The sequence below is a fragment of the Gambusia affinis genome, linkage group LG17 (genome assembly GCF_019740435.1).
Source record: "Gambusia affinis linkage group LG17, SWU_Gaff_1.0, whole genome shotgun sequence".
Taxonomy (NCBI): Eukaryota; Metazoa; Chordata; class Actinopteri; order Cyprinodontiformes; family Poeciliidae; genus Gambusia; species Gambusia affinis.
The window spans coordinates 1,621,850-1,648,016 of NC_057884.1; the positions used below are offsets into that span (position 1 = coordinate 1,621,850).

Here is a 26,167-nt window from a genome sequence, read left to right on the forward strand (position 1 = left end):
GTTAACGCAGCCTGTTGAATGTGACAGGTAGCCAACGAGAAAGCGCGGAATCTCCTCCATGATGAGGGGAGTAGTTAGAGCGAAATTGCTATGCAGTTGATGAACCCGGTAACATTTCAGCTGTTCTTCGTTAACATGACATAAATAAGTTATAATGATTTTTCATTCATTCAGGACATTACGCTGACTGTAGAGCCACATGCATTGCAGGTAGATTGTAATAAAGCATTGATTAATGCCTGGTTTTAAAATTAGTTAACTGCATTTGTAGCCATTATTTTGTGTCCATTGTTGGACAGCACACAGCACAATCGAAACCGATCAAACCGTTATGTTATACCTAGGATTTCTGTCGGCTAATGTGTGGTCTTCTCAGGTTTTGAAAATGGGCCGACGATCGGCCAACAACTCTAAGATCGTGTAGCGTGCGCTGGACATTACACTAAGGATATGAGGAAGGGAGGGTCAGTAGAGAGCACCGGATTTGAGCCTTTTTTCTTTCAGTGTCATCAAGAGAAATAGAAAGGCCGGAAGAGACGATAAAGTGACGTCATTAAAATGACGTCGATAGTTTTAATTTATCCTACAATTAATTGATTTATCGTTTATCGCGACAGGCCTAGGAATCCATTCAATAAGCTTTGTTTATTATTATTAAAAGCACAATTGTGATCGGTGTAATAATTTTTGTAGCAATCAAAAATGATCACATACCCGATCTTCCTTTCCTTGGCGTTGTTCGAGGAAAAAAAAGAGAGTCTGTACCGCTGCTGATAAAGAAGTCTGGGATGATATCTTATTTATTGTCCTTAGAATTCTGCATAATTCACCATGTCAATATTTGCGTGAATATATAAAACCTGTTGCCCTTAAGCATTTTCGCTTATGTGTCTATCGCATTGCCGTGACAACTTTATGTTGACACTAATTATGTTGATGTCAACTTTGAAACAAACATGACAAATATACATACATACCCCTATATGTATGTATGTATATATATATATATATATATATATATACACACACACACACACACACACACACAGGGAGATAGCGATGCATCACAAAAAGATAAAACTAAACAGTTTTTTGATAAACAAGTTACAATGTACAATGTGCCCCAAGTATGAGGATCCCCCCTATTTAAAAATTTTAAATAGGGGGGAATCCCATGGGGCCATTGGACCAACATGAACCAACCAACTAATCAGGGAGCAAACAGATGGGAGTTTCTCTCCAGATTTACAAAGTCCTGCCATTCCACCCAGCACCAAACCACATTTACCACCCCGAATAAAGAATCAATATAGACTCAACTCACTTTCTAATTCCTTTATATTAACCATTTTAATCAATTTAAATGGGTATTACTAATCCAGCTTGCTCTAGAGGCATACTGGGACTTGACAAATACCTCCTCGAACAAATCCATTGGTGGCTATGGCAGAAGTAGAGAGACCAGTGATGGTTGTCACAACAGTTGCCATGCCGACGATCACACAGGCCAGAGCTGCAAAATAAAACACAAACATGTATCATGTTAGTTGTTTCACTCAGAGCTCTGTGAAATGTTAATGGCACTTCCCCACAATCAAACCCCACTGTAGTTACTTAGAGGTTATTTTTCACATGACCGTGGAAAATCCCAGATTGTGGGCTAGTGTGATGGCTGTAGGCTTCTGAACAGACTATTGATAACTATACCACATGCCAATGGTCTCTAACACCAGCTCTCTAACACGAGTGGTAAAATCTAGTCCTGCTCACATGCAGACACTACATATCACCAACATCATATGTGCATAAAAAAATGTCCATTATTGAACCTCTTCTGTTCAACACGGATAAAACTGTCCAAAGGTGGAGTACAGCAATCTTTCCTGTCTCTGTACCCTTTAGCATTGTGGATCCAATATAGGGTGTAAGGCACAACTGACCTGCTTCCACCTTTAGGCTAAAGGAAGAAATAATGGATATCCTGAATCCAAACCAGGTCAGTGAATCCATCCATGTTAGCTTATTATAAAACTGAAAAAATAACCTTGTTACTTTTTTTCAGGGAACAAGGGGAAGAGTGATTTGCCCTCATTTCTGCCAGCAGACAAACAAGCAGGGATGGCTGGTGTAAGTGGGCTAGTAGGGCTAAACCCTCTCTGATGTTTACAATAAAGTTGTTAAAATAAACAACATAAAAATAACTACCTAAAAATAAATAAATTTCAGAAATAATGTATCGCATTTTGTTAAATTTTCAACAAACCTGCTGTTAAACCGCCTGGGGAAAATCCTGGGGTCTTTCCGAAGGCTTCTGACAGCCCGATTCAGCCTAACTGTTTGTCATGGCACAGAATGACAGGCGTCTAACCACGCACCCTCAGTTTGCGGCTCATTGGGGCTAATTTTGGTCAGCCTGGGGCCAGCCTGCAGCCACAGAATTCATCTAATCAGGATGGACTTGCCTCGAGCTCAAGTTCATCCCAGAAAAGTCGTTGGAGTGAGCTTCTCTTTAAATAAGGTAGGCCTTATTTAAAAACATATTGTATCTTGTTTCATTTTATCAGTGTGATTCTGTCCAGGAGTGTTGGAGAATTAACGCAGGGGAATTAATTTGGAAAACTGCTCAATGTAAGCTTTGGAATGTTTCCGTGGTTGATTTTTTTTTATGGTTGACATAGCAAGTTTTATTCCTATTTTGCAAATTAGATGTGTCTCTTATTTGGAATGCTATACATTTGTGTATAAATATATATATATACACACAGTCTCATGCACTTTTACATCAGAAACGGTTTAAAATCTTCCCTCAAACTGAGATTCTGAAAGTGTCACCAGTTAATTCATGTTTACTTCTTAAAGCGTGAGGTGTCCGTTAGATCAGAATCATTAACAGGTAGGATTAATGGACTTCCTTTAGCTGATATAGTGGAATGGATAAAATGGCACCGAGAGTACAAGTTCAGTTAACGCTTTAGTTTAATTCACATTTTGGACCAGTTTATTTTATTGTCTAAAAAATTATATTCACTTGTGTGGTATATTTTGGTGATATTTCAATATATTCTTAAATATTTCTTCACATGCAAATAATTATTATTGGTTTGAAGAAATCATAGAGAAATAGACATTTTCTAATCCATTTATTTACGTTTGTCGCGTTTTGACCAGGAAACGACACAGCTACCTAATATTTACAAACATCTGCGTTGAGGATCCCGTTTGACTCTCAATAGTTAATTCAGGTCTTAATGTGGCTCGTTCTGTTGATAATCCTCTCTATTTGGACACGTAAACACCACAAGCAACACCATCAGGTATGTGATTTAAACGTTATTAAATATTAAGACACCAACCTCATTGTTTAGTGTCACTTACTGTGGGTAGTGTCGCTAAACAAAAGCAAAAAGTTTAGAAGCAGTGCGATTGTTTTACAGGATCTTAGCCAGAAACACACACTGGGCTAGAAGTGTTAACTCACATTACAGGAACTTGAGAGTCAATTCCAATGTTTTTCTGATCAGTGCTGGTTACAAAAAGCAGAAACCTTCTACTTAGGTTTGTATTGAGGCTGTTCATGACATACAATTAATTTATTCTGGTGAACCTGAATGTGAATGGGATTGTCGTGTGACTCATTGAACTGGTTATGCTGCAATGCGGTGTTTTCGGAGTGTACTGAACACTACTCTGTAGAAACTTGTTTTGAAACATAATTTTCATGTGCAACATTGAAAAGATTTGCTTCAAATGGGATTTGTAGTAAAGTTTTGCAAACGGTTTTGTAACACAAGTTGCATTTTTCAACAGGCATCAACACAGCCACCTACAATTTAGAAACATCTGGGGTGCGCATAGGTTTCAACCAATTAATTTAGCCACCAGTTAATCTATAACACCGGTTCAAATTAAATAGGCTGACGTTACTCATCATTTTGGCTGGAGGAGCCAGGCAGTTGGACCTTTACACGTCATTTACCCAAAATGTATTGCAGCATGAACAACATGGCGACATTTCTGTTAAAATATTTTTATTAAAATTTATAAAAACTAAATACCCTACAGCGGCGGTTTTCAAAGTGTGAGGCGCGCCTCCCCTGGGGGGCGCCAGAGCACTTTAGGGGAGGCGCGGTGCGAGGGAAAAAGTAAACCGGAAAAGCTATCTGCTTGCTGTCTTGCGTAAACGTCTTTTACGCACACGATCAACTCTGTGGATTTAGGAAAAAGTTGGTACTGTGGGGTGCGCGTGTGGAGTGGGGATCAGCGGAAATGTTTCCCCCCTTAGAGGATGTTTTGGCCAGTGATGTCAGTAACGTTACTGACGTCGGACCACTTTTTTCCGTAACGAGTAATCTAACGCGTTGCTATTTCAAATCCAATAGTCAGACTACAGTTACTTATCAAAATCATTTTTGCGTTACTGTGCGTTACTATCTTCTTTTGTTATTTAATTGTATTTCCTCTACTCGTCTTGTCGAGTGACCGACGTCTCTATGCAACAGAAATGTTAAAAATGGGGGGAGATGCGCATTTTGTTGGTGGAAAAACTGGAACTATTTTCAGTTTCTGTCGCCAAGTCCGATTATTATAAGCGGCTTTGGGCTTCATCTTTTAAAAGTCGCTTGCAAATTTAATGAGTGGCGGGTTGCGCCTTTTTGGGCTCGTTTTTGAACGTGAAGTTGCTCATTTGGGCTTGGAAATAATCAGAGACTCATAATAAATCCCAGAATTTGTCCGTCATTAAGGTAGTTTTAGTCAGTCTCTCCCTGTTCATCATTTCCCGGATGATCCATCCCGCTGTGTCTTTGTTAATGTCAAGTCAATATATTACCTCTCAATGACATCGAGCTTCGCGTTGCGCTCCAGAAAACTGCAAACATCGAGACCAATATGAACAGCACAATAAACGTGAAAACAGCCACGAATAAACGTGTCCGTAGTTGCCAATAATTATAATGGCAAGTTAATGCCATTCTATTTATTAATATTACGGTAAGTGTCGCAGCCATCTGAGCTGTGGAGCTGCAGGAGGAGCTCTGTGCGCTGCGACATCAAACTCAGGGGCGTAACGCAGAATCTGGAGGCTGGGGGGAGGGGGGCTTTAAAATCCTTCTTAGAGTTTTCCAGACAACAGTGGACCACACAAATTACTCATGTTTTTTATTTTTTGTACTGTTTTTTGTACAATCTCTTCAGTTCAACCTTATCAGTGGAGACACATTGTTGATGTTACCATTATAAAATAACTTACAATTAAGTATTGACAAAGCTCAATGTGATTTTCACAGGAGGCGGAGCATTGTTGTTAGCAGCTGCTGAAAGTAACTAAAAAGTTACTTTTAGTGTAACTTAGTTACTTTCCAAGTCAAGTAGTCAGTAATCTAACTAAGTTACTTTTTCAAGGAGTAATCAGTAGTCCGATTAAAGTTACTTTTTCAAAGTAACTATGCCATCACTGGTTTTGGCCAGAGCGGGGCTGAAGGTGGAGTTTTTACAACTCCACCCCCCTCCGCCCCCCTCCACGGGGGGTGGGGGGGGCGCAGCAGGCATTGTGCTCCTTGGAGGGGGGCTCACCCTTTCATACTTTGAAAACCCCTGCCCTACAGTATTATTATTGTATTGTTTTTACATACAAGATAAATATTTTACTAAGTTCTATTTTAATAACCAATTCTGGTTCCCTATAACATTAAAGATGCTCTTCTTTACTAAACTGAACTATGTGTGTCTATCCCAACATCTAACAACGTCTATCCCAATACCGGAACTGTGTGGAATTGAACACAGAATTGAACATACCAATTCCAGCCTGGCCAACAATCCATGTCATGCGGATAAAGAGCATGACTCCCCAAATGTTCAACATGCAGCGTACCTGCAGAGAAAATCATTTGTTACACTCAAACACTGGCAAAGTTTTTGGATGTTAACTTCTTTCAGCAACTTCATGCTGCTCAAAATGCCAGACTTTGAAAGACTTCCACTAGATTTATGCAGTAACATATTGTTGTGTCTACCACTAGGTGGTGTACAAGAATAGTACTGATGTAAAGGAAGAAGAAGAAGAAGAAGAGACAAGATGGAGAAAAGGAATACCTGATGTTGTTGAACTGCTGAGCAAGTTGAGAATAATAAGAATAAAAGCTGTTAAGAAGAGTTATTTGACTACTCGTGATTCTACCTCGTCTTGGCTTCCAAACATAACACACATCTACTCAGACAAAGGTACAAACTGTTGGTAAGGACCCTGGTTGCTTGTGGGCCGACTACAAGGAGTAGCCTGAATAATTACAGGCGACAAGAAGACGATGTGTGACAGCTGGCAATGTGATCAGCCTGTTTTAGTCTGCCAATGCATCAGATATAAATAGTGGAGAACATTATGTTTCTACCAATGAAATGCCAATTGCATCCTGGAATAAAACAAACCACTTCAGTCTGAGGCTTGGCCCAAACTAACCAATAACAAATCAATATGTAACGAACACCATGTTTCTACCTTAGTTTATCTTTTGGCTGCTTTATCTAAAATAACAACCAACCCTAAACATCGCATTTCAGTAAAGCCAGGTTAGCTTATCATATATACTGTACATTGATATAGCTTTTCGTATATCGTACTTGTCTAAATATCTCCCATTGCAAATGCAAAAAATGAACTACTTCACAACTGTCAGAACAATGACTCTTTCTCTGTTGATGCAGTGGAAATAAAACAAAACAAATCCACAAGAAACCCTTTTTTCTTAGTGTCTGAGATTAAATAACTTAAAACTGTTCCCTATAGTGGCTCAGTTAGGATCAACAAAAAACAAATATACGTTTGTCAAATGCCAGAATATTTTCCTTTAATCTCTGTCAAATTCATATTTCCATAATATTTAGTAGCTACCTGTTAATGGAATGATTTGGGTCTGGATATCTGTATAAGCTTTTTACTATAATTTGCTGGAATTTTAATCCTCCTCACTTACAAACAGTTTTTAGTATGATTCAAGTTATTTATATTGCACCAATTCACAATAAAAGTATTTTAAATTCAATCATGCCTACGTCCCAATTGTAGCTTGTCAGCAAATAAGCAATTTTCCCTTTGGGATCAAGAAAGTCTGTTCTATTAAATTCTATTCTAGTTATCAAACAGTGCAGGAAGTTCAATTCATAATTAACATCAGTCTAAAAAAAGTATTTTTGTCAAAGGAAACCCAGGGTTAGGGTTAGCCTAAAATTGGTATCGGTTAAAACTGGAATCAGCAGGTTAGACTTTTAAAAAGACTGGTAAGATTGGCCATTTTAGATTGGCCATTTATTTATATGACCCAATTATAAACAATAAAAGCATGGGTTTGATACAAGAGTATCAAACCAGGATTTTTAAAGCAACTTACCAGAACCCCCTTAATCCAACCAAACTTGACCACTCCTTTGGGCTCTGCTGCCTCTTTAGCAGCAGCCTCTTCAGCCGGTGTCAGCTCATCACCATTAGGAAAGCCATCCTCAAACGGCTCCTGAGAACAATAAATGTTTTCACATTACTCAACAAAATAAAAACAATTGTACAGAGTTTCTTGTACATGGTTCCCCTAAGCCCAGTTGGAGGTGTGGCAGGAAAGTTCACCATTGAAGGGTTCACTCTACTGTTGCCGATCGATAGTTGTCCAAACTTATTACATAGCTTTGCTTCCAGGAGCATTTCAAGCTCACAAAGAGACGTCAATGTGTTTGCCAGTACCAAAGCCCCTACGAGCATGACAGATGACAGACTGAAGTTGAAACAGTCCATTATTCTATTACGAAAGCTAAAAGCAAAAAGGTTCTGTCAGGAGAAAACGTGTCTTGGGAGGGTGGAGAAGAGGGCAGCATTTATCAATGCAAAAAAGCAGTAATTAGTTCAGTTAGTGAAGCTTCCAGTCTATCTTCTCAGCTCATTAAGAGGACTACATTATGAGTTTTAGAAGGTTGTCTGATAAAAATATCCAGACAATGGAGACATGTGTACGTAGATGATGGATCATGAGATTTAGATCTAGAGATACAAATGACAATATCTGTAATGTTATTGGTGGGAAACTAAAATTTTCCACCAATATGGAAATGGTCTTCCTGTGATAAGGTCAGTTAAACTAACATGAATTTGACTGCTTTTTGACTAAATATGAACTTTAATTCTGATGGTGAATAAAGCTGGATAAGGCATATTTAAACTAGATTAAAGGACAGATTTTCTTTAGGCATTTAAAGAACCAGAAAGTCTGGATCCAAATCAGGAAGTATTTGTTAAACAACAAAATATAGGTTAGGACTAATTTGGTCGTATTTGGATGGAGTGGACATATTAGAGTCAGCCACTATGTGTATCAGTTACCACACACTGACTACAGATCATGTCCATAATTTGCTTTCTCAACAAAAATGAGCTTCAGAATGGTGTTTCAACAACAGAGTATTTGGCATGGATGACCTTGGCTTTATCAACATTCTTACATTTTGCCATTTCATCAAGTAGCTGCTATTGATTAGCACTGATGTGTTCACGCCCTCCAGGTTTTTGTGCGCTACAAATAACAATCCTGCTGACATAGAGTAACAGTACGGTATTCTTAAAAAAATTTGATTTCACACAATAAAAGTAAAACTAAAGTAATCCAACAAATAGTTATTTTGTTTGACAATGGATTAACACCATGAAATAGAGCAGAAGGTCTAAATGGAAAGACTGTACTGACACTTAACTCTGCAGCAGAGAATTGTAAAGGGGAGGAGTTTTAGGGAGTATGTTGATTCTCTGCCCTTCATAAAACCTTTGGGGTAAAATAACACAGTAACAGTAATACTAGAGAGTCCTTCATTTGTAATTGGATCAGCTAGGATAATAATGTATAGAGCTGCTCACATACTTCACATGGATCACTAAAATCAAAATTTTAAGTATTTAGCCCACACACTGTCTCATACACTGCAAACCTCAAAGGTAGTTTCTATTCATCATTATATAATGAACAGAAATGCCACAATTGGGTAAAATTTCCTGTAATTCAGTTTTTTTATATGAAGCTAATGGAAAAAGAAAATAAAACTGTGTGTGTGCAAGAGCACAGCAATAGACAGAATGTGGAATAGAAAATAATCCATCTGTTTGCTGTAAAACTCAAATGTGTCCAAATTCTCAGAGTAATTGATGTACTGCAATTTAATTGTATTTTACACGTTTTTTCCCCAATATAATATTAAAAATGAACTTTCTACAATCTTTAAGGATGGGCCACCCGCATGTCAAAAGAATTAATGTTCTTAGGAGTGTGTGTGCGCGAGCATGGTAGTGTGCTCTGTGGGTTGCTGCACAGCCTTTTGCTTGACTTGCCTGTCACCCATTGACAGTTGGAGATTTGCACACGTATTTCGAGACTGTGGCACTCATGCACCACAATTTTTCCACTACTTTCCCAAAACTTAAAAAATAGGTAACCAAATAGGTGGTAAATGCAACTTAATTTCTCAATAATGCGCCTACAAAAAGTTCATGAGACTCCAAGAAAGAAACCATCACAGGACTAAATGCCTACAGGTTAATTGCCCTGGCATCTGTCGTCATGAAAACATTTGATTGCCTAGTGCTGAAACATTTGAAAGACATCACAGGCATCAATTTGGTTGCCAGAGGATGCAGTCAACTCGGGTCTACGCTTCATCCACTTAGACCAGGGGTCTCAAACTCCAGTCCTCGAGGGCCGCAGTCCCGCAGTCCTCATGGCATGGGACATCATGGCATGATCCCAAACATTGGTTTTGTGATTCCACAACTGCAGAGTACTGGTAAGTAACAGCGAGCTACCTAGGCAGTAAAAAAGTACAGTGATATATTTATTGTTTTATCCTCTCTTCCGATATCAACATGGATGACTATATTTCTACACTTAAACAGACTCAAACAACAAAGTGGATTGTCAATTGAAGCATGAAATAATAACTAAAGGAAGATCAATACTGGACATGAAGGTTTGCTTCATATTTACAGACAGAAGGGTACCCCCTCCTTTCAAACGGAAAGAACAGACAGGCTTTGTGGATGTCCTGTTAAAAACTGCCTTTTCTGCTTTCTCCGCCATTTTTTTTTCAACTTGTGGCACTGTGTGTATTTAGATGGGATTTTGTAACTCAAATCATTTTCAAGTGCTTTACATCATATCAGACACAAAAACACAATGCAACATAAAATCGACAATCAAAACACAATATTAAGTCTACGACAGTGATCACTTATTAATAATCGCAAACTAAACATTAAGCCTAAAACTATAGCACTGCAACAGACTGAATGTTCAGTGTTTTGTGTGGGAAATATTTTAGTGTTCTTTGGTGTTTAATCCTGAAACAAAGTGCAGTTGTCAGTTGCTATGGCAAAAAGTCTGTGTGTAGCTTGGCCAACACAGACGGTGAAAAAGAAGAGGTTCTGAGTTGTACTTCAATGATTTTTCCCTTCGATGTTGAGAATAGCACTAAATTAATACCTACATTTCCAAGTTTCTTTGAGTTAATAGAATTATTCTACCGCATCAGCGCAGCTATGGATGGCATGTAAAAGAATAGTCTTTTTGCCCTCCAGCGTTATCCGTATCCACAAAATGTCCGTATGTAAACAACATGCAGGAGGTCTATATTTGTAAATCTGATTATGATTAAGTCAGTGCCTCATCAGCTATGAACCTCACTGCACATCACTGCTTTGAATCAGTCACGATATAGGGACATATCCAAACTGCAACAAACAATTAGGTCTGACGATTATCAGGACATCCATCCATTTATGACTTATACAGGTCTAGGACTAGCAATACGACCCAACATATCCTGGTCACAGGATAGAGTTTTACCCTCAAGTTGGCGCTACAGAGCACGAAGGACAAAAACTCCAACATAAGAATAGTTTTTATCTGGTGAACACGATGAATATCTAACAGCTATTGCAGTCAGCTACACAACTGAAAACAAATAACCACTTTTGCACTAGCACAGTAGGACTTTCACTCTTATGTGTATATACATGTATGTATACATTTATGTTAGCATATAAACACAAACACATATCTACTATGTGCAACAAACTGCTGCACACATTTAAATACTGTTAATCACCCCCCAACCATCCTAACTAACTGAAAGCTTATTATGTATTCATAAGAGATACAATTATTTATGTTTTAGTTAATATTTTAACTTATACAACAATTTTATATGATTAGATTGTTTGGACATCAGGATGTCAACTTCACAATTCCTTTCTTTGGCAATCTTACTATCAGATTATGTAGCAAATTATTCCAGCTGCAGTTATGGTAAGAGAAATTGCAAGCTCTGTAGCTTTACCATGGTGAATAGTTAGTCTTCTACAACATTTGGCATGGAACTAGAGTGATTTAGTTCACATCTTGGTGTAAAATGCTACACAATACAAAACTGGCAGGAAACAAGAAGTGGAAAATAAATTACTTTCACAAGTTATGTTGGAAATGGTCCAAAAGACAGTCTGCTCAGGAACAAAACAGGAAATTAAAGAGAATTGCTTGTGGTTTACAGCTAATAAACAATGAAACACTCTGCCATTTAATTTAAATCATCTGCAATCTCATCTATTTGTAATCCCAAAGTAATTGAATCCATGTTGTAAAAGAACTCTATAAAAGCTCCAGCTAATGAGTGACACAAGTTATAAAATTAAAGGAGCAGGAAAACTGTCTTTAAGCCAACTTGGGACATGTTTACAGAGAACAAGAATGAGAACAGTGTGTTAAAGCTAGTACTAAAGCTAAGCAGCCATGGTGCAGCAAGGTAAACAGTCTTCCACAGAGAAGCTGAGGCATTTACAATACGGAGATCTGCGGCATCTACTTTGGTTGTTAAAGAATGGTAATACATGAAAATTGAATACCTAGCAATCATAGATCTATGGAGAACTCCACAAAACTATGTTCTTTGAAGTGGCTTCAGACAATTAATCATTTGCGAATTAATTCAAACATATACTTGTCTGCTAATTTGTGCTGCTAGTAGCCAGTTACGGGGAATCCCAACATCGTTAACACAAGTGTAACGGATACTGGATATATAGATAAAATTCTTGCGAAAATATATTTCATAATTGTCCTGTGATGGCTGGTTTTGGCGCCCCCTACTGGTTGCCTATAAATACGAGGGGAAACCGAAAATTCCACACAGTTTGTTCAGCGCTCTGTTGTGGTAAGCCATCAAATCCGGTTCTCTTCTGAGTAGTATTGGTGGTTCTGTTCAAAGGCTAACTTGGAGTTTTGTTAAAGTACACAGAGTGACTAGTGGATCAGTAGTGAAGTTCACTGTGCTATTAGTGTGTTGTTGACTACTCATTTCAGTTCCAGTAAATCCAACCAACTGGCTTTCCCGTGCGCATGATGGGACGGGTATGGAGCTGTTGCACTAGGAATGCGCGATATAAACGGTATAAGGTAGAAATTTGGCCTACAATCTACTGGCCAATCACAGTAATGCATGTTGAGGTAATCAGCTGGTGTCAAAACAGAGCAAGCGGGAAGCAGTGTGGCATGAAGCGCTAGAAGAGCTCATTAAAAAGGCGGGTGCAAAAAAAACATCAATTATCCAGACCTGGTTCAGGTTTAGCCTCCCGTGGTCTTAGTGTGACGGGTCAGACAGCAGGGAAGTGAGGGGTAAAAATGCATGCTGGAATGGTTCAACCCCTGCTTTAAAGTGCTTGGGGTATAGCTCGTTGAGTTCAATGGACCAAGTCTCTTAATCCTCCAGCAGTATTAGCAAGATACTCAGGAGGAAGACGACAAATGAGGTATGATGGTGTGTAACTTTGGATAGTTGTATCTGTGAAACATGATTTGTAAAAAGTAAAAAGAAAATTTGTGCATAGCTCTGGGTACATGTAAATCTGCGGTCAAATGATGAAGAAATTATGAATACAAATTAAATACACACACACACACAATTAAAATTTCTACAAACATTATATTTCTACACACAATTTTTTTAACTTCAGAGTCACAAATCTGATAATTACAAATTCAAACCTTCTACTACACCTGCAAATGCTAAATAAATATGCACAAGTTGCACACAGACAAAACTGCATTTACGGAAAGATCAGGTTACAAGTGCAGAGGATTTTTGAGACTCATTTCACGCTTCAGACAGCCTTCCATTATGCTGTCTCTGACTTGCTAACATTTTAGCACAGTGGTTCCCAAACTGCGGGGCACGCCCCCTAGGAGCGGCGCAAGAAGCGGTATGGATGAATGAAAAAAAAATAAAAACATTTACGCAAAAGTGTTTCACTGTAAAGATGGTTTGTAGTGTGTTTTGTTGCAACCTGAAGAGTGAAATAAACTTCAGTGGAGTTTGAAAAACAAATATGTGTATAGGTTTATGTCTGGTTGAACAATGTGTGCCCAGTGGATTTTTTTTTTTTCTGTTTTGGGGGAGATTTTATTGTAATCCATACAGGGCCCAGATAATCTTTGGGAACCACTGCAGGGGCCCAGAAGAAAATCTTTGGTAACCACTGGTTTAGCAGGTGTTAATGTTTTTATAGAGTGGTACCCTCCACAGCGGTTGACATGAAGAATACGTTACACTGTTGCATGTTTTGAGTCGAGGTACTACAGATAAAGGTTCTCAAATTGTTGTTCCACCAGCTGTCCCTGCCCAGCTGTCAGACCTGGTGGACTGATCACATGTCCACCGTCTCAAACGTTGTATTGTTCAGAAAACCTCTCAACACTCGGCACATTATTCTTTTAGGACACAGAAACTCTCCCAGAGCTGGATTCACTGCTGCTTGAGTCCTGTTGATGGCGACAAAGCTGTCCACACACTACATAGGTGATTGTTTTTAGATTGGATCAAATTACTATTTGCCTCTGACCTGAACAAGAAAGAGGTGATGAGTGAGGCACCTCTAAACAGAGAGCACTTTTGTTGCTGGGCAACATAAATCTGTAAACAGACTAAAGGAGCACTATTGATAGGCAGTAATTGGTGGCATGACAGTATTAGATCATGAAGGACTAGAACATGCTGACAATCTGTCAAAGCAGAGAGGAGGTAGGACCATCAATTAGGTACAGTCTATCGATTACAGTTCTATAACTCTTGCTCAGATTATGAGTTTAATACAGAAACTGTTGGCTGGAGTCTCACACAGTAGATGCTCACACATGACATGGATTCCAGTGACCTGGTATTTGAAGGTTAGAAGCTTGGAAGCAGAAATGAGAAACAGATATGGATTTATCACGACTGAAAATCATCCCAAAATTTACAGATGAAATCACCATCGCAAACTTTTCTTTAACTGCAAATTGGCCAAGTTGTGCTATTTACCTTTTAAATTAAAATACATTTTGAGTTAAACAGTTTGAGAAATCATGTCCCTTCAGTAATGTCATATGTTTATTAACATTTGAGAAAAACTGGCAAAACTGTGCAAACTGAGAAAAATGTATTCAGGAATAAAGTGTTTTGGTTTTTTAGGAGCTACTAGCAAATACAAGAAATACATAATGCAACATTCTCTCTCAAACTTTCAGACATTCTAGCATACTGCAAAAGAATTGCTACAAGTATTAGCAGCACTGTCTAGTACAGGAGTCTGCTATCTGCTGCTCCAGTTCAAATAGGGAAAAAATTACTCTTTAAATGGAAAAGGTTGCTGATCCCTTGCCTAGAACATGAAATACAAATGCGGTAATTACGGTATCCCTGTTCATCCAATTTGCTGATTAATTAAGGTGAAAGCTCCAAAAAGTCTGTCAGCAGTGAGCGTATAGGATAACTTTGCTCCTATCAGCTGCTGAACATCTCCTTTTGCCAACATGGCCATTCTGTCAATGGTTAGAAATAGGACTCGCCATGAATTCTTTCATGTTTCAGGTGAATAAGTTTGTTGGTGCCTACTGCTCCATGGGCAACATGTGTATACATAAGGCCATGTGGCAGCCTGTAAACATGGGAATGTTTGCAAGTTTTCCATGATGCGGTGAATTGTCTCAGAGGAAGTCAATTTTAGTTCCATTACAGTCAAACAGATGGCTAAGGAATAGTAGAACATTTCTAAACATGAAGTTGTTTGCTCATACAGAAGAGGCTCAGAGCAGCGAGGTGAACCACAAAGGCAAAAGCCGTCTGTTAAAGTGTCCATAACATAGGGTGAATGTCAGAACTGGGAATGCAGACATATGTTACAGTTATCAAATCACAATTATAATTTAACTAGAACTATTTTAAACTGCATATCCCTAATCCCCTAAATCAGACTTGGGCATCTTATGGTCCACGGGCCACATCCGGCCCTTTGTGCACCCCTGTCCAGCCCGTGTGAGCCCAATCATAAATTACAAAATAAATTTTAAAAAGTACCTTTGTCAAGTGTGCAATACAACGGTGCTGCTTTTGTTTTGAAAAGCGTTATTTGTTTTACTTCCGTGTGGACGTATGAGCATTCGTGATTGTGAGTGAAGGTGAACAGCGGCAATCACAAATTACAGAATAAATTTTAAAAAACATCTATGTTGTGCGTGCAATACAACTGTGCTGCTTTTATTTCGAAAAGGGTTAGTTATGGACGTATGTCCATGCATAACTTGCGAGTGAAGGTGCACAGCAACAAGTGATGCCCGGTTACCCCCAAGATGTCCGCTCATGCTAAAAAAAGAAAAGTTGATGACGAATGCTGTGTTTTCAACAAGACATGGACTGCCAACTATTTCTTTTCAGAAATTAAAGGTAAAGCCGTGCGCTTAATTTGTGGTACACAGGTTGCTATGCTTAAAGATTATAATTTGAATCGCCACTACACGACGAAGCACAACGATAAATACTGGAATGTGTCTGATGAAGAACGCACAAGGAAGGCTAATAGTGAAACTGCAAACCCAACAAGGACTTTTTGCCAAACTTCACACCGCCAAAGATGCAGCAATCAGGACAAGTTTAATCGTTTCTCACAAAATCGCCAGGAAAAGTAAGACGTTTTCTGACGGAGAGTTTATTAAAGAGTGCTTATTGGATAAATGTGAACAAGTTAAAAATAAATTGCGGTGATTCAATGATTGTTTTTGTTTTCTTATTTCAATTTCACATAGCCTAATATAAATATTTAAGGATTAAGAGTTTAAATAAAACCATCAAAAGCAATCTGCTTTTGTATAAAGTTAAGTTAGGTTAAATGAAATTATCATTATTATTATTTATCTTATGGTATATCAAAAATAATATCAAGCTAAATTTAATTGAAATATTGTCAATGTGGCCCTCCAGCAGTGCTCAGGTTGCTCATGTGGCCCCCGGTAAAAATTAATTGTCCAGCCCTGCCCTAAATGTATCTTTACTTCAACTATATAGCAAAGGCACATTAACTACATATAAAAAAAAGGCAGCCTTAAGAAATGTGATTAGGATATTCATTGACATTTCTGAAGAACACCCATTTAAATCAGTTTTGACAAAAGAATTTCTTATTTCTAGGAAGGTTATTGTGGAAAACTCCCTGCTGGAACCTGTGTCGTGACATCAGAGACGTTATTAGGAACGTACCACGCGCCTGCGCACATTCATGACCGTTGACTTTCAGTGTGCTTCACTAGTAGACACTTGCAGCTCTGTTCCAGCACCTCACTAAAATGTTGAACTCTTTGTGTGTACGTGTGCGTTGATGACAATGTAAGTACATAATTCCTTCGTCTGTTTGTGTTTACTACACGCTGTTAGTTCGGTAACTGTGTAACCTTAGTTACCGCGAGATACAATGTATTCAGACGAGGAAATGCCGAACTAACGTTCATTTCCTGGTTTACCGTTACAAGAATAGTTCAGTTTGAGAGCTGTTTAGCAGTATTCCGAATTGTAGTGTTATTTCTACTGTTCTGAAGATGTTTAGGACGGTAAACTAGCTTCCAAATGTAGCATTGAGCGTTTATGGAGCCGTTATGTTCGAGTGGATAATAATTTTCTCGACCTTACGGCGGGAAGAACCGCTTCTGCCATTCGTGGTCTTTATGCGCCACCCTGTGGTCATTAAGTGTACTGCATCCATATGCTCTGTATTATCACTTTGAGTGCCTAGTTCTCACCTATATTATCCTGTTATTACTTGCTACTTGCAGTAATTCTGTTCCTTGTTACATTAATGTTACTGAGGTGTTACATAATTGCAATTACAATTATATATATTGTTAATGTAACTGGATATGTATATTTGATTCCACCTGAAACCGAATATTCTGCATACATTATAATTTGTATATGCATATGTGGAATTTAGATGTACAATATTCTAATTACTCTTTCTGTATATGTTTATCTTGCAGAAACCACACACGTATCCATACACACTCACACACACTCTCACATGATCATCAATAAAGTCCGTAATAACACCTAAAGTCGCAGCTGTTCTCTGACCGGAGCACATAGTCAGTGAGGGAGCGACTAGCTATCAACGTACACGTCCGTCACAAGTGGTCCTTCGAGCCGGATTAAGCTCCGCCCACTGCGCTATGGCGACCTTCCCAGGTGAATACGGAGAGGACAACATCCAAGCCCGTCCTCAGAGAATGAGACAGCTCCCACGGCATCTTGGGGACTACGAACTCGGTTTCCCAGCCAAACAGCTGTCCCCCTTTGATCAACATCTCCATCAGCCGACCGTGAGTCAACCAGCTAGACAGCTAGCGTCTGCCGACTTCATCACGCCTGTTTCAACTACGCAAAGTGCAAGCAAAGAGGAGCAATGGCATCGTATGGAAGCACGCCACAATGACCTAACCAAACAACTACAGGAGTTGCAGCTCGCAATGGACAATGTTAAACGACTGTCCTACCCACAAAGTGCTCCAGTGTATCAGCCACCCTATCCTCCACAGTTCACTAGCGTGCCAAAGCTAACCCTGGACAGTCCTGCTAGCAGCCATTGGTCAACACCAGTACACAGCCCCACTCGCTACACTACTGTAGTTGATGGAGAGCCCCCACAGCAGCCAATGTCACAGCACAGCTCCCCATCACGACAGCCTAGTCTTCAACTGCAGACCGGGGAGCCAGGTACACAAGACCAAGCCATGCTTAGCCAGCCAGTTCATCAGGCCTCGGCACAAGTACCGGTTGATAACGGATGGATTTCCAATCCCATCTCCGCACCATACTCCAAATAGACAGAATGGACAACTGCTATGGTCTGTGTCACAGCCCATTATGCCTCAGGCTCCGCCAACACAGCCCATTAACCATCTACCTCCTGTCCAACAGAGTAACCCTTTCCCTCATCCTCCTTTCATATATCAGTCCTACCCTCAGTACCCTGCCTATGCACCTGCAGTTCAACACTACCAGCATTACCCATCAGTCCTGCCAGCTACACAAATGACTACAATGCTAACGCAAACACCTAACAGGCAAACCGTCCTACCATCGGAACCTACAGCTCCTGGCATCTTGGAAATGGCCATTGCCTCCTCCTACGGCATTCCAAAGCCCAAGCTTATCCCATTCAGCTCTGGCAAGGAGAGTGACTTCATAATGATGAAGAAGGGACTGGACAGTGTGCTAGGTCCACACAAGCACCTAACCGAGGACTACAAGTACCAAGTGCTCCTCGACCTCCTCAAACTACCAAACGCCTATCAGGTGGCAAAGAGGTATGTCAACGTATCAACGCCATACACCAGTACTATGCACGCCCTTGAACAGCGCTACGGTCAGCCGCGCCAGCTTGTCCAAGGAGAGCTGAAGGCTATCCTGAACTCTCCCCCTATCAAGCTAGGTGACGCACAAGCCTTTGAGGACTTCTCATACGCTGTCAGCACCTTAGTGGGCCTGCTAAGTACTATCGATGGTTCCTCTCGAGCTGAGCTGAGATGTGGCTCTCATGTGGACACACTGCTGAGCAAGCTGCCCGCCACCTACAGAGACCGCTGCAGAGTATTGCATAGCTAAAGGGATCATCCGCAGTGGCAGTGACCGGACATACACACTCCCTGATTTTGCAGATTGGCTGGAACGCAAGGCACAAGCTATTCAGGTGGCAAGACGTGCTACAGAAGCATCCACACCTGAAGTCACTCAGCCCGAGCGCAGGCACAAGACCGCTAAGAGCCAACCACTTAAGTCTGCTACTATCTATGTGACTAACCAGCCTGAGAACTCAAAGCCACCACAAGGTTCTGCTATCTTCCCAGCCAGTTCTAATCCCGGCCAAGCATCCAAGAAGCGAGAGCGCTTTAAGCCCTATTGCCCTTACTGCTCCAACCAAGAACACTACCTCAGTGCCTGTACAGAGTTCGCTAAGCTCAGTACAGCTGAGAAAGGTACTTGGATTAAAGAGAAGAGTAAATGCTGGCGATGTGGGCGTGGACACAAGCCGGAGAGCTGCACATTGAAGAAGCCATGCTCCACCTGCAATGAGCAACACCTTCTTGTCCTGCATGAAGTGGCCACCAAAGCCTGCCAGAGCCTTTTCACAGTTGCTACATCTTCCAGCATGGTGTACGTCAGCCAGTCCAGTCACTCTAGCCGTGTCATGGTGAAGGTCGTCCCTATCCAGCTGCACAGCGGAGGCAAGACGCTGGACACTTACGCCATACTAGATGACGGCTCTGAAAGAACCATTCTCCTTCCGGCCGCTGCCAAGTATCTTGGCCTGCAGAGGGAGAATGAGGTTCTATCGCTTCGCACTATCAGACAAGATGTAGTGAAGCTTAACGGAGCGTCGGTGTCATTCGAGGTATGCAACTCTAACAACACTCGAGCAAAATACGCCATCAGTCATGCCTTCACTGCAGATGAGCTCAGTCTTGCAGAACAATCCTGCCCTGCAGAGATGCTCAAGAGGAGGTTTAGCTATCTCCGTGGAGTTCCAGTGCGAAGCTTCAGCTTAGTTCAGCCCTTACTCCTCATCGGCTCCGATCACCCACATCTGATCACTCCTGTGCGTCCGATACTGAGAGGACCTCAAGGTAGTCCAGTAGCTGTGTGCACTCTGCTAGGATGGGCCATACAAGGACCGACCAACTTCCTGCAAGCCCCCTCCACAGAGACGTCATGTCTCCAAGCAGCATTCCAGTCTCCCAATCAAGATCTACATCAGCATGTTGAGATGCTCTGGCAAGTCGACACCCTGCCGTTTCGTTCTGAGAAAGAAGCAACACGCTCCAAGCAAGATCAGCTGGCTGTCAACACACTGGAACAGCGAACTGTCCGTGTCACTGTAGATGGTATAGCTCGCTACGCTACACCTCTACTTCGCAAGTCAACAGCCCCTAAGCTACATGCACTTCCACTAGCAGTGATGCCCTTGCTACGAGCCACAGAGCGACGCTTATCCGGCAACCCTGATCTGGCTAAGGTCTACAACGAAGAGATCCACAGGTTGGAGAGAGCTGGATACGTTGCCAAAATCAGCAGCGATGAAGCAAGCCAGTCAGAGGAGTCCTGGTACATCCCGCACCACATGGTTCACCACAACGGGAAAGCCAGAGTGGTGTTCAATTGTTCGTTCAAGTACCAGCAGACTGCCCTCAACGACATCTTACTTCCTGGACCTAACCTTGGAGCCTCGCTGCTCAGCGTGCTCCTCAGATTCAGAGAGTACCCAGTAGCCATCAGCGGAGACATCCGTGGGATGTTCCATCAAATCCGTTACTTCCAGAAGACCAACCACTCCTTCGTTTCCTGTGGCGTGACATGGAGAAGGAGCGTAGCCCAGACATCTACGAATGGCGTGTTCTACCTTTCGGGACTACCTGCAGTCCGTGCTGTGCTATATATGCACTACAACAGCATGTCAAGACCAACAGTGCCAGCAATGAAGAGGTCCTGAACTCAGTCAACAATGCCTTCTACGTGGATAACTGCCTCCAGTCTGTCTGCACCCCACAACAGGCCAGACAGCTGATAGACAAGATGAGAGCCCTGCTTGCTGCTGGTGGATTCGACATGAGGCAGTGGGCAAGCAACCGACCAGAAGTAATCGCCCACCTTTCGTCAGAGGCAAGGTCTGAAGGCTGCGAGCTGTGGCTAACAGCAGAGAGAGCGGATCCTCAGGAATCAACCTTAGGTCTACGGTGGCACTGTCCCTCAGACACACTTGGCTACAAGTACCGTCAACCAGTTACCTCCGAGCCTACACTGAGGAACGTGTACAGAGTCCTAGCGTCCCAGTATGACCCACTAGGGTACATTATTCCGTATACCACTCGTGCTAAGGTCCTGATCCAAGCCCTCTGGAGGCACGATCAACAGTGGGATGAACCCATCACCGGAGAACTCCTCTCAGTGTGGCAGAATTGGGAGATCGAACTTCCTCACCTTCAGCATGTCAGCATGCCACGCTGCTACATACCTGTCACCGCGAGTGCTGAACCGTCTAATGTGTCCCTACATGTCTTCTGTGATGCGTCAGAGAAGGCATACGGATCCGTTGCATACCTCCGTATGGAAGATGCAGAAGGACACCCACATGTGTCGTTATATGGCACGATCCAGGGTCGCACCACGGAAGCAACTATCCATGCCTCGCCTGGAACTCAGCGCTGCGTTGACAGGAGCACAGCTCGCCAAACTACTGCACTCCGAGCTCACTCTAACTATGACTCACACCGTCATGTGGTCAGACTCTACCACGGTGCTCAGTTGGATCCGGTCTGACTCAGCTCAATACAAGGTGTTTGTTGGAACTCGCATAGCGGAGATCCAAGAACATACAAACACTAATGACTGGAGGTACGTTCCCTCCGACCAGAACCCAGCTGATGACATCACTCGGGGGAAGTCACTACACCAGCTTGCTCAGCCTACCCGCTGGAACAATGGTCCTGCTTTCCTGTATGAATCCCCCAGCCAGTGGCCGGAGAACTTGGTGGCGAAAGCAGAAGATACAGTAGAGCTCAGGAAGTCCATGTTCTGTGGTCAGGTTACAGTCTCTGACACCTATCCTGATCCACTGCAGTACACGACCTGGTCTGACCTAGTAGATGCTACTTACCGGTCTCAACACGGGGCGGCTGTGGCTCCTATGCCCGCTTCAGCTCGCATCGAGACAGAAGTAGCTCTCCTGAAGTGGGTGCAAGCAGATAGCTTCCCTGAGGAACTCAGTGCTCTGCAACACGACCGCCCAATCCGACCTAGCAGTCGCCTCAGCTCTCTCACCAGAGTACGACCAGATACTTGGTCTTATTAGAGTAGGAGGTCGCCTCCGCAAAGCTGATGATTTACCCGAAGACTCAATCCACCCGGTCGTCCTAGCACCAGAGCACCCCATCACTCAGCTCCTAGTTAAGGACTTCGATGATCGTCTCCTACACGCTGGTCCAGAGCGAGTCTTCGCGGAGATTAGGAGGTCATACTGGGTCCTCAGAGGCCGCCAAGCTATCAAGAAACACCAACGACACTGTGTTGAGTGTCGCAGATGGCGAAGTAAGCCTACGATCCCCAAGATGGCTGATCTACCTGCTGCGCGTCTTCGTATTAACAAGCCACCATTTTGGTCCACTGGAGTGGACTGTTTCGGCCCATACACTACCAAGTTGGGACGGCGGCACGAGAAACGTTGGGGCATCTTGTTCAAATGTCTCACAACCCGCTGTATCCATCTTGATCTAATGCCAAGTATGGACACGGACTCCTTTCTTCTTGCTCTCCGCCGCTTCATAGCACGTAGGGGCAAACCCTATGAGATACTCTGCGACAGGGGTACCAATTTCCGTGGCGGTGAGAGAGAGCTCCAACAATCCTTTGCCGCACTTGAGCCATCGCTCAAGGAACAGCTGGCCAAACAGTGCATCCTATTCAAATTCAATCCCCCTCTTGCTCCACACTTTGGAGGAGTGTGGGAGAGGGAGATTAAGTCGGCCAAAGCCTCCCTCCAGACAGTCCTGAAGGACCAAGTTCTGCCAGAGGAAGCTCTAATGACTGTACTCATTGAAGTCGAGGGCATCCTCAATTCTAAGCCCTTAGGCTACGCATCTTCCGACTTGGCCGATTCTGAACCGATTACCCCCAATCTCCTCCTCATGGGACGATGAGATGCTTCACTCCCTCAGGCAGTTTACGGCTCCAGTGATCTACTAGGACGACGTCGATGGCGGCATAGTCAGGTACTTGCCGACCTCTTCTGGAGTCACTTCATCCGTAATTACCTGCCTGGCCTACAGCCACGCCAGAAGTGGAGAACTACTACCCCAGACCTGGTAGTGGGCACCGTCGTCATGGTGCTCGACTCAGCTCCCAAGGGCGCTATGGCCCATTGGGCGTATCACCCGTATCATCCCCAGCGACGACGGTAAGGTGCGAGTTGCAGAGGTAGACATCAAGGGTAACCTCTACACCCGTCCCGTCGCCAAGTTGGTCGAACTTCCAGAGATGCCTGACGACTGAGAACCCAGCTGTGCCGATCCAGCAGAGACTTTCCTGGTCTACGTATTCGCTCCACGAATCCGGGGGCGGCTGTGGAAAACTCCCCTGGAACCTGTGTCGTGACATCAGAGACGTTATTAGAACGCATTACCGCACGCGCACATTCATGACCGTTGACTTTCAGTGTGCTTCACTAGTAGACACTTGCAGCTCTGTTCCAGCACCTCACTAAAATGTTGAACTCTTTGTGTGTACGTGTGCGTTGATGACAATGTAAGTACATAATTCCTTCGTCTGTTTGTGTTTACTACGCGCTGTTAGTTCGGTAACTGTGTAACCTTAGTTACCGCGAGCTCCAATGTATTCAGACGAGGAAATGCCGAACTAACGTTCATTTCTTGGTTTACCGTTACAAGAATAGTTCAGTTTGAGAGCTGTTTAGCAGTATTCAATTGTAGTGTTATTTCTACTGTTCTGAAGATGTTTAGGACGGTAAACCAGCTTCCAAATGTAGCATTGAGCGTTTATGGAGCCGTTATGTTCGAGTGGATAATAATTTTCTCGACCTTACGGCGGGAAGAACCGCTTCTGCCATTCGTGGTCTTTATGCGCCACCCTGTGGTCATTAAGTGTACTGCATCCATATGCTCTGTATTATCACTTTGAGTGCCTAGTTCTCACCTATATTATCCTGTTATTACTTGCTACTTGCAGTAATTCTGTTCCTTGTTACATTAATGTTACTGAGGTGTTACATAATTGCAATTACAATTATATATATTGTTAATGTAACTGGATATGTATATTTGATTCCACCTGAAACCGAATATTCTGCATACATTATAATTTGTATATGCATATGTGGAATTTAGATGTACAATATTCTAATTACTCTTTCTGTATATGTTTATCTTGCAGAAACCACACACGTATCCATACACACTCACACACACTCTCACATGATCATCAATAAAGTCCGTAATAACACCTAAAGTCGCAGCTGTTCTCTGACCGGAGCACATAGTCAGTGAGGGAGCGACTAGCTATCAACGTACACGTCCGTCACAGTTATGATACTTCACGCACAAAAACAGATTCCACATCACACATTTAATAAATCATGATATATTTGTTACTTTTTTTTTTTATGTCAATGGATCTAACGCTCTACAAGTCAGGTTTTATTTTTGAATGTGGCTTCCAGTTTTTGTATGCAGAAATCCGTTCATCTTAAAGAAATAAATGAGTTTAAGAAATTGGTCAAAAGGTGGTGTTCATTTGAAGAATACTAACTTTATGTTAGTAATACTTTATGCTATACTGTACGCAATTTTATACATAAAACATAATGGGGACAACATGTTTGAGAGATCAAACAAGTCTCAAAAAGTTTGAATCATTATGTTTGACAAGCTCTAATTTATACAATAAGGTTCATGGGAAGAGTAAGCTTATTAGGCTAATATTTCTAAATGTCTTTTCCTTAGTATGGTTTCAAAAGAAGATACATTCAATCACTTCTGCTAACCTTACTAACCTTCCAAACGTGCCCGTTTTTCTTTCAGTATCAGCATTGCACCAGGTCTAACAGTTTGTTGTGGCTCTCTGGGGGTGCATGAGGGTTGTGTGAGAACGTGATGTCAACATTTGCAGCACATACAATAACTGAGCCTCTGCATCAAAACAGTGCACACACTTTGTAAAATGCTGAGCTTAGCAGTGTTGCAAGGGGACAGTCGATATGTTAGCCAGTACCAACACAGAGAGCGCAGGACGCAGCCATTATGAAGGTCACTGCAGTTATGTTACATAGGCTGAAAATATTATTGCAAGGATCAGAGCATTTTAATATCTCAGTTTTCAATAATTGAAGCACAATAAAGAAATTATGTAGCCTTCAGTTATAAAAGTGCAGTATAGCTGTTGTAAACAAGTATTTTAATAATCAGGTATTTTAGGGCTGAAACAACTCCAGTGATTCGAGTACCTTGATCATTAAAATTCCTTGAGGAAAATATATCTGCCTCGAAGCTTCGTCAAATTATATTTTATTATTTAGCGAACCGTGTTCTGGTCGGGATATTACTTGGGTTGCACGGAGATCTCACTTCCACCTGAGTTGTTGACGAAAGCTAAGTGTTAGCAGCATAACGTCCAGTTTTCAAGTTCGGCCTGGGAGGATTTTATTGATTCATGATAATGTTTGGGTCTTTGTCGTTATTGATTCATGATAATGTTTGGGTCTTTGTCGTTATTGATTCATGATAATGTTTGGGTCTTTGTCGTTATTGATTCATGATAATGTTTGGGTCTTTGTCGTTATTGATTCATGATAATGTTTGGGTCTTTGTCGTTTTTCGGGGTACCAATAAGTGTCCTTAAAATGACTGGTGTGATGCCTGGAGTATGGTAGTCTCTTCTCCTAGAGCTGCTGCCAAGTGGCCGGTGTTCAGAGCGAATAGTAGGGAAGAGCGCTGCAGGTGTATTTATACAGGAGAGCAGATAGACTGCATTATGCGGGCGGCTGCGCATTAGATAATTAATGTAAGTGTAACTTTACTAATGAACCGTAAAATTTATTTTATATCATCCCGGTCTCAACATGTCTGTACATGGCTGGTAGATGTGTTTCAGGTAGATGTCACAAACAGAGGTGTTAAATCCCCTCGCTAACATAAACACAAAAGCTATAAATGTCGGGGCAAGGTGAGAGTTCATCTATTAAATTGACTAAAGACGAATGGATAAACAAAAAGCTGGAGTATAGACA

The 26,167-nt window shown here is 41.8% G+C and overlaps 1 protein-coding gene across 4 annotated transcripts in view; it reads right to left on the reverse strand.

Annotated features, from left to right (window-relative positions):
• The window catches only part of slc12a2 (solute carrier family 12 member 2), a 71,457-nt gene that overhangs the window by 37,077 nt on the left and 8,213 nt on the right, over positions 1-26,167 (reverse strand). For all 4 annotated transcript variants that reach the window (XM_044096597.1, XM_044096595.1, XM_044096596.1 and 1 more), the window contains exons 2-4: positions 7,386-7,505; positions 5,797-5,872; positions 1,418-1,513 (exon numbers count right to left, since the gene is read on the reverse strand). In XM_044096597.1, the coding sequence (XP_043952532.1) occupies positions 1,418-1,513; positions 5,797-5,872; positions 7,386-7,505 (292 nt within the window). The remainder of the gene's footprint in view (positions 1-1,417; positions 1,514-5,796; positions 5,873-7,385; positions 7,506-26,167) is intronic.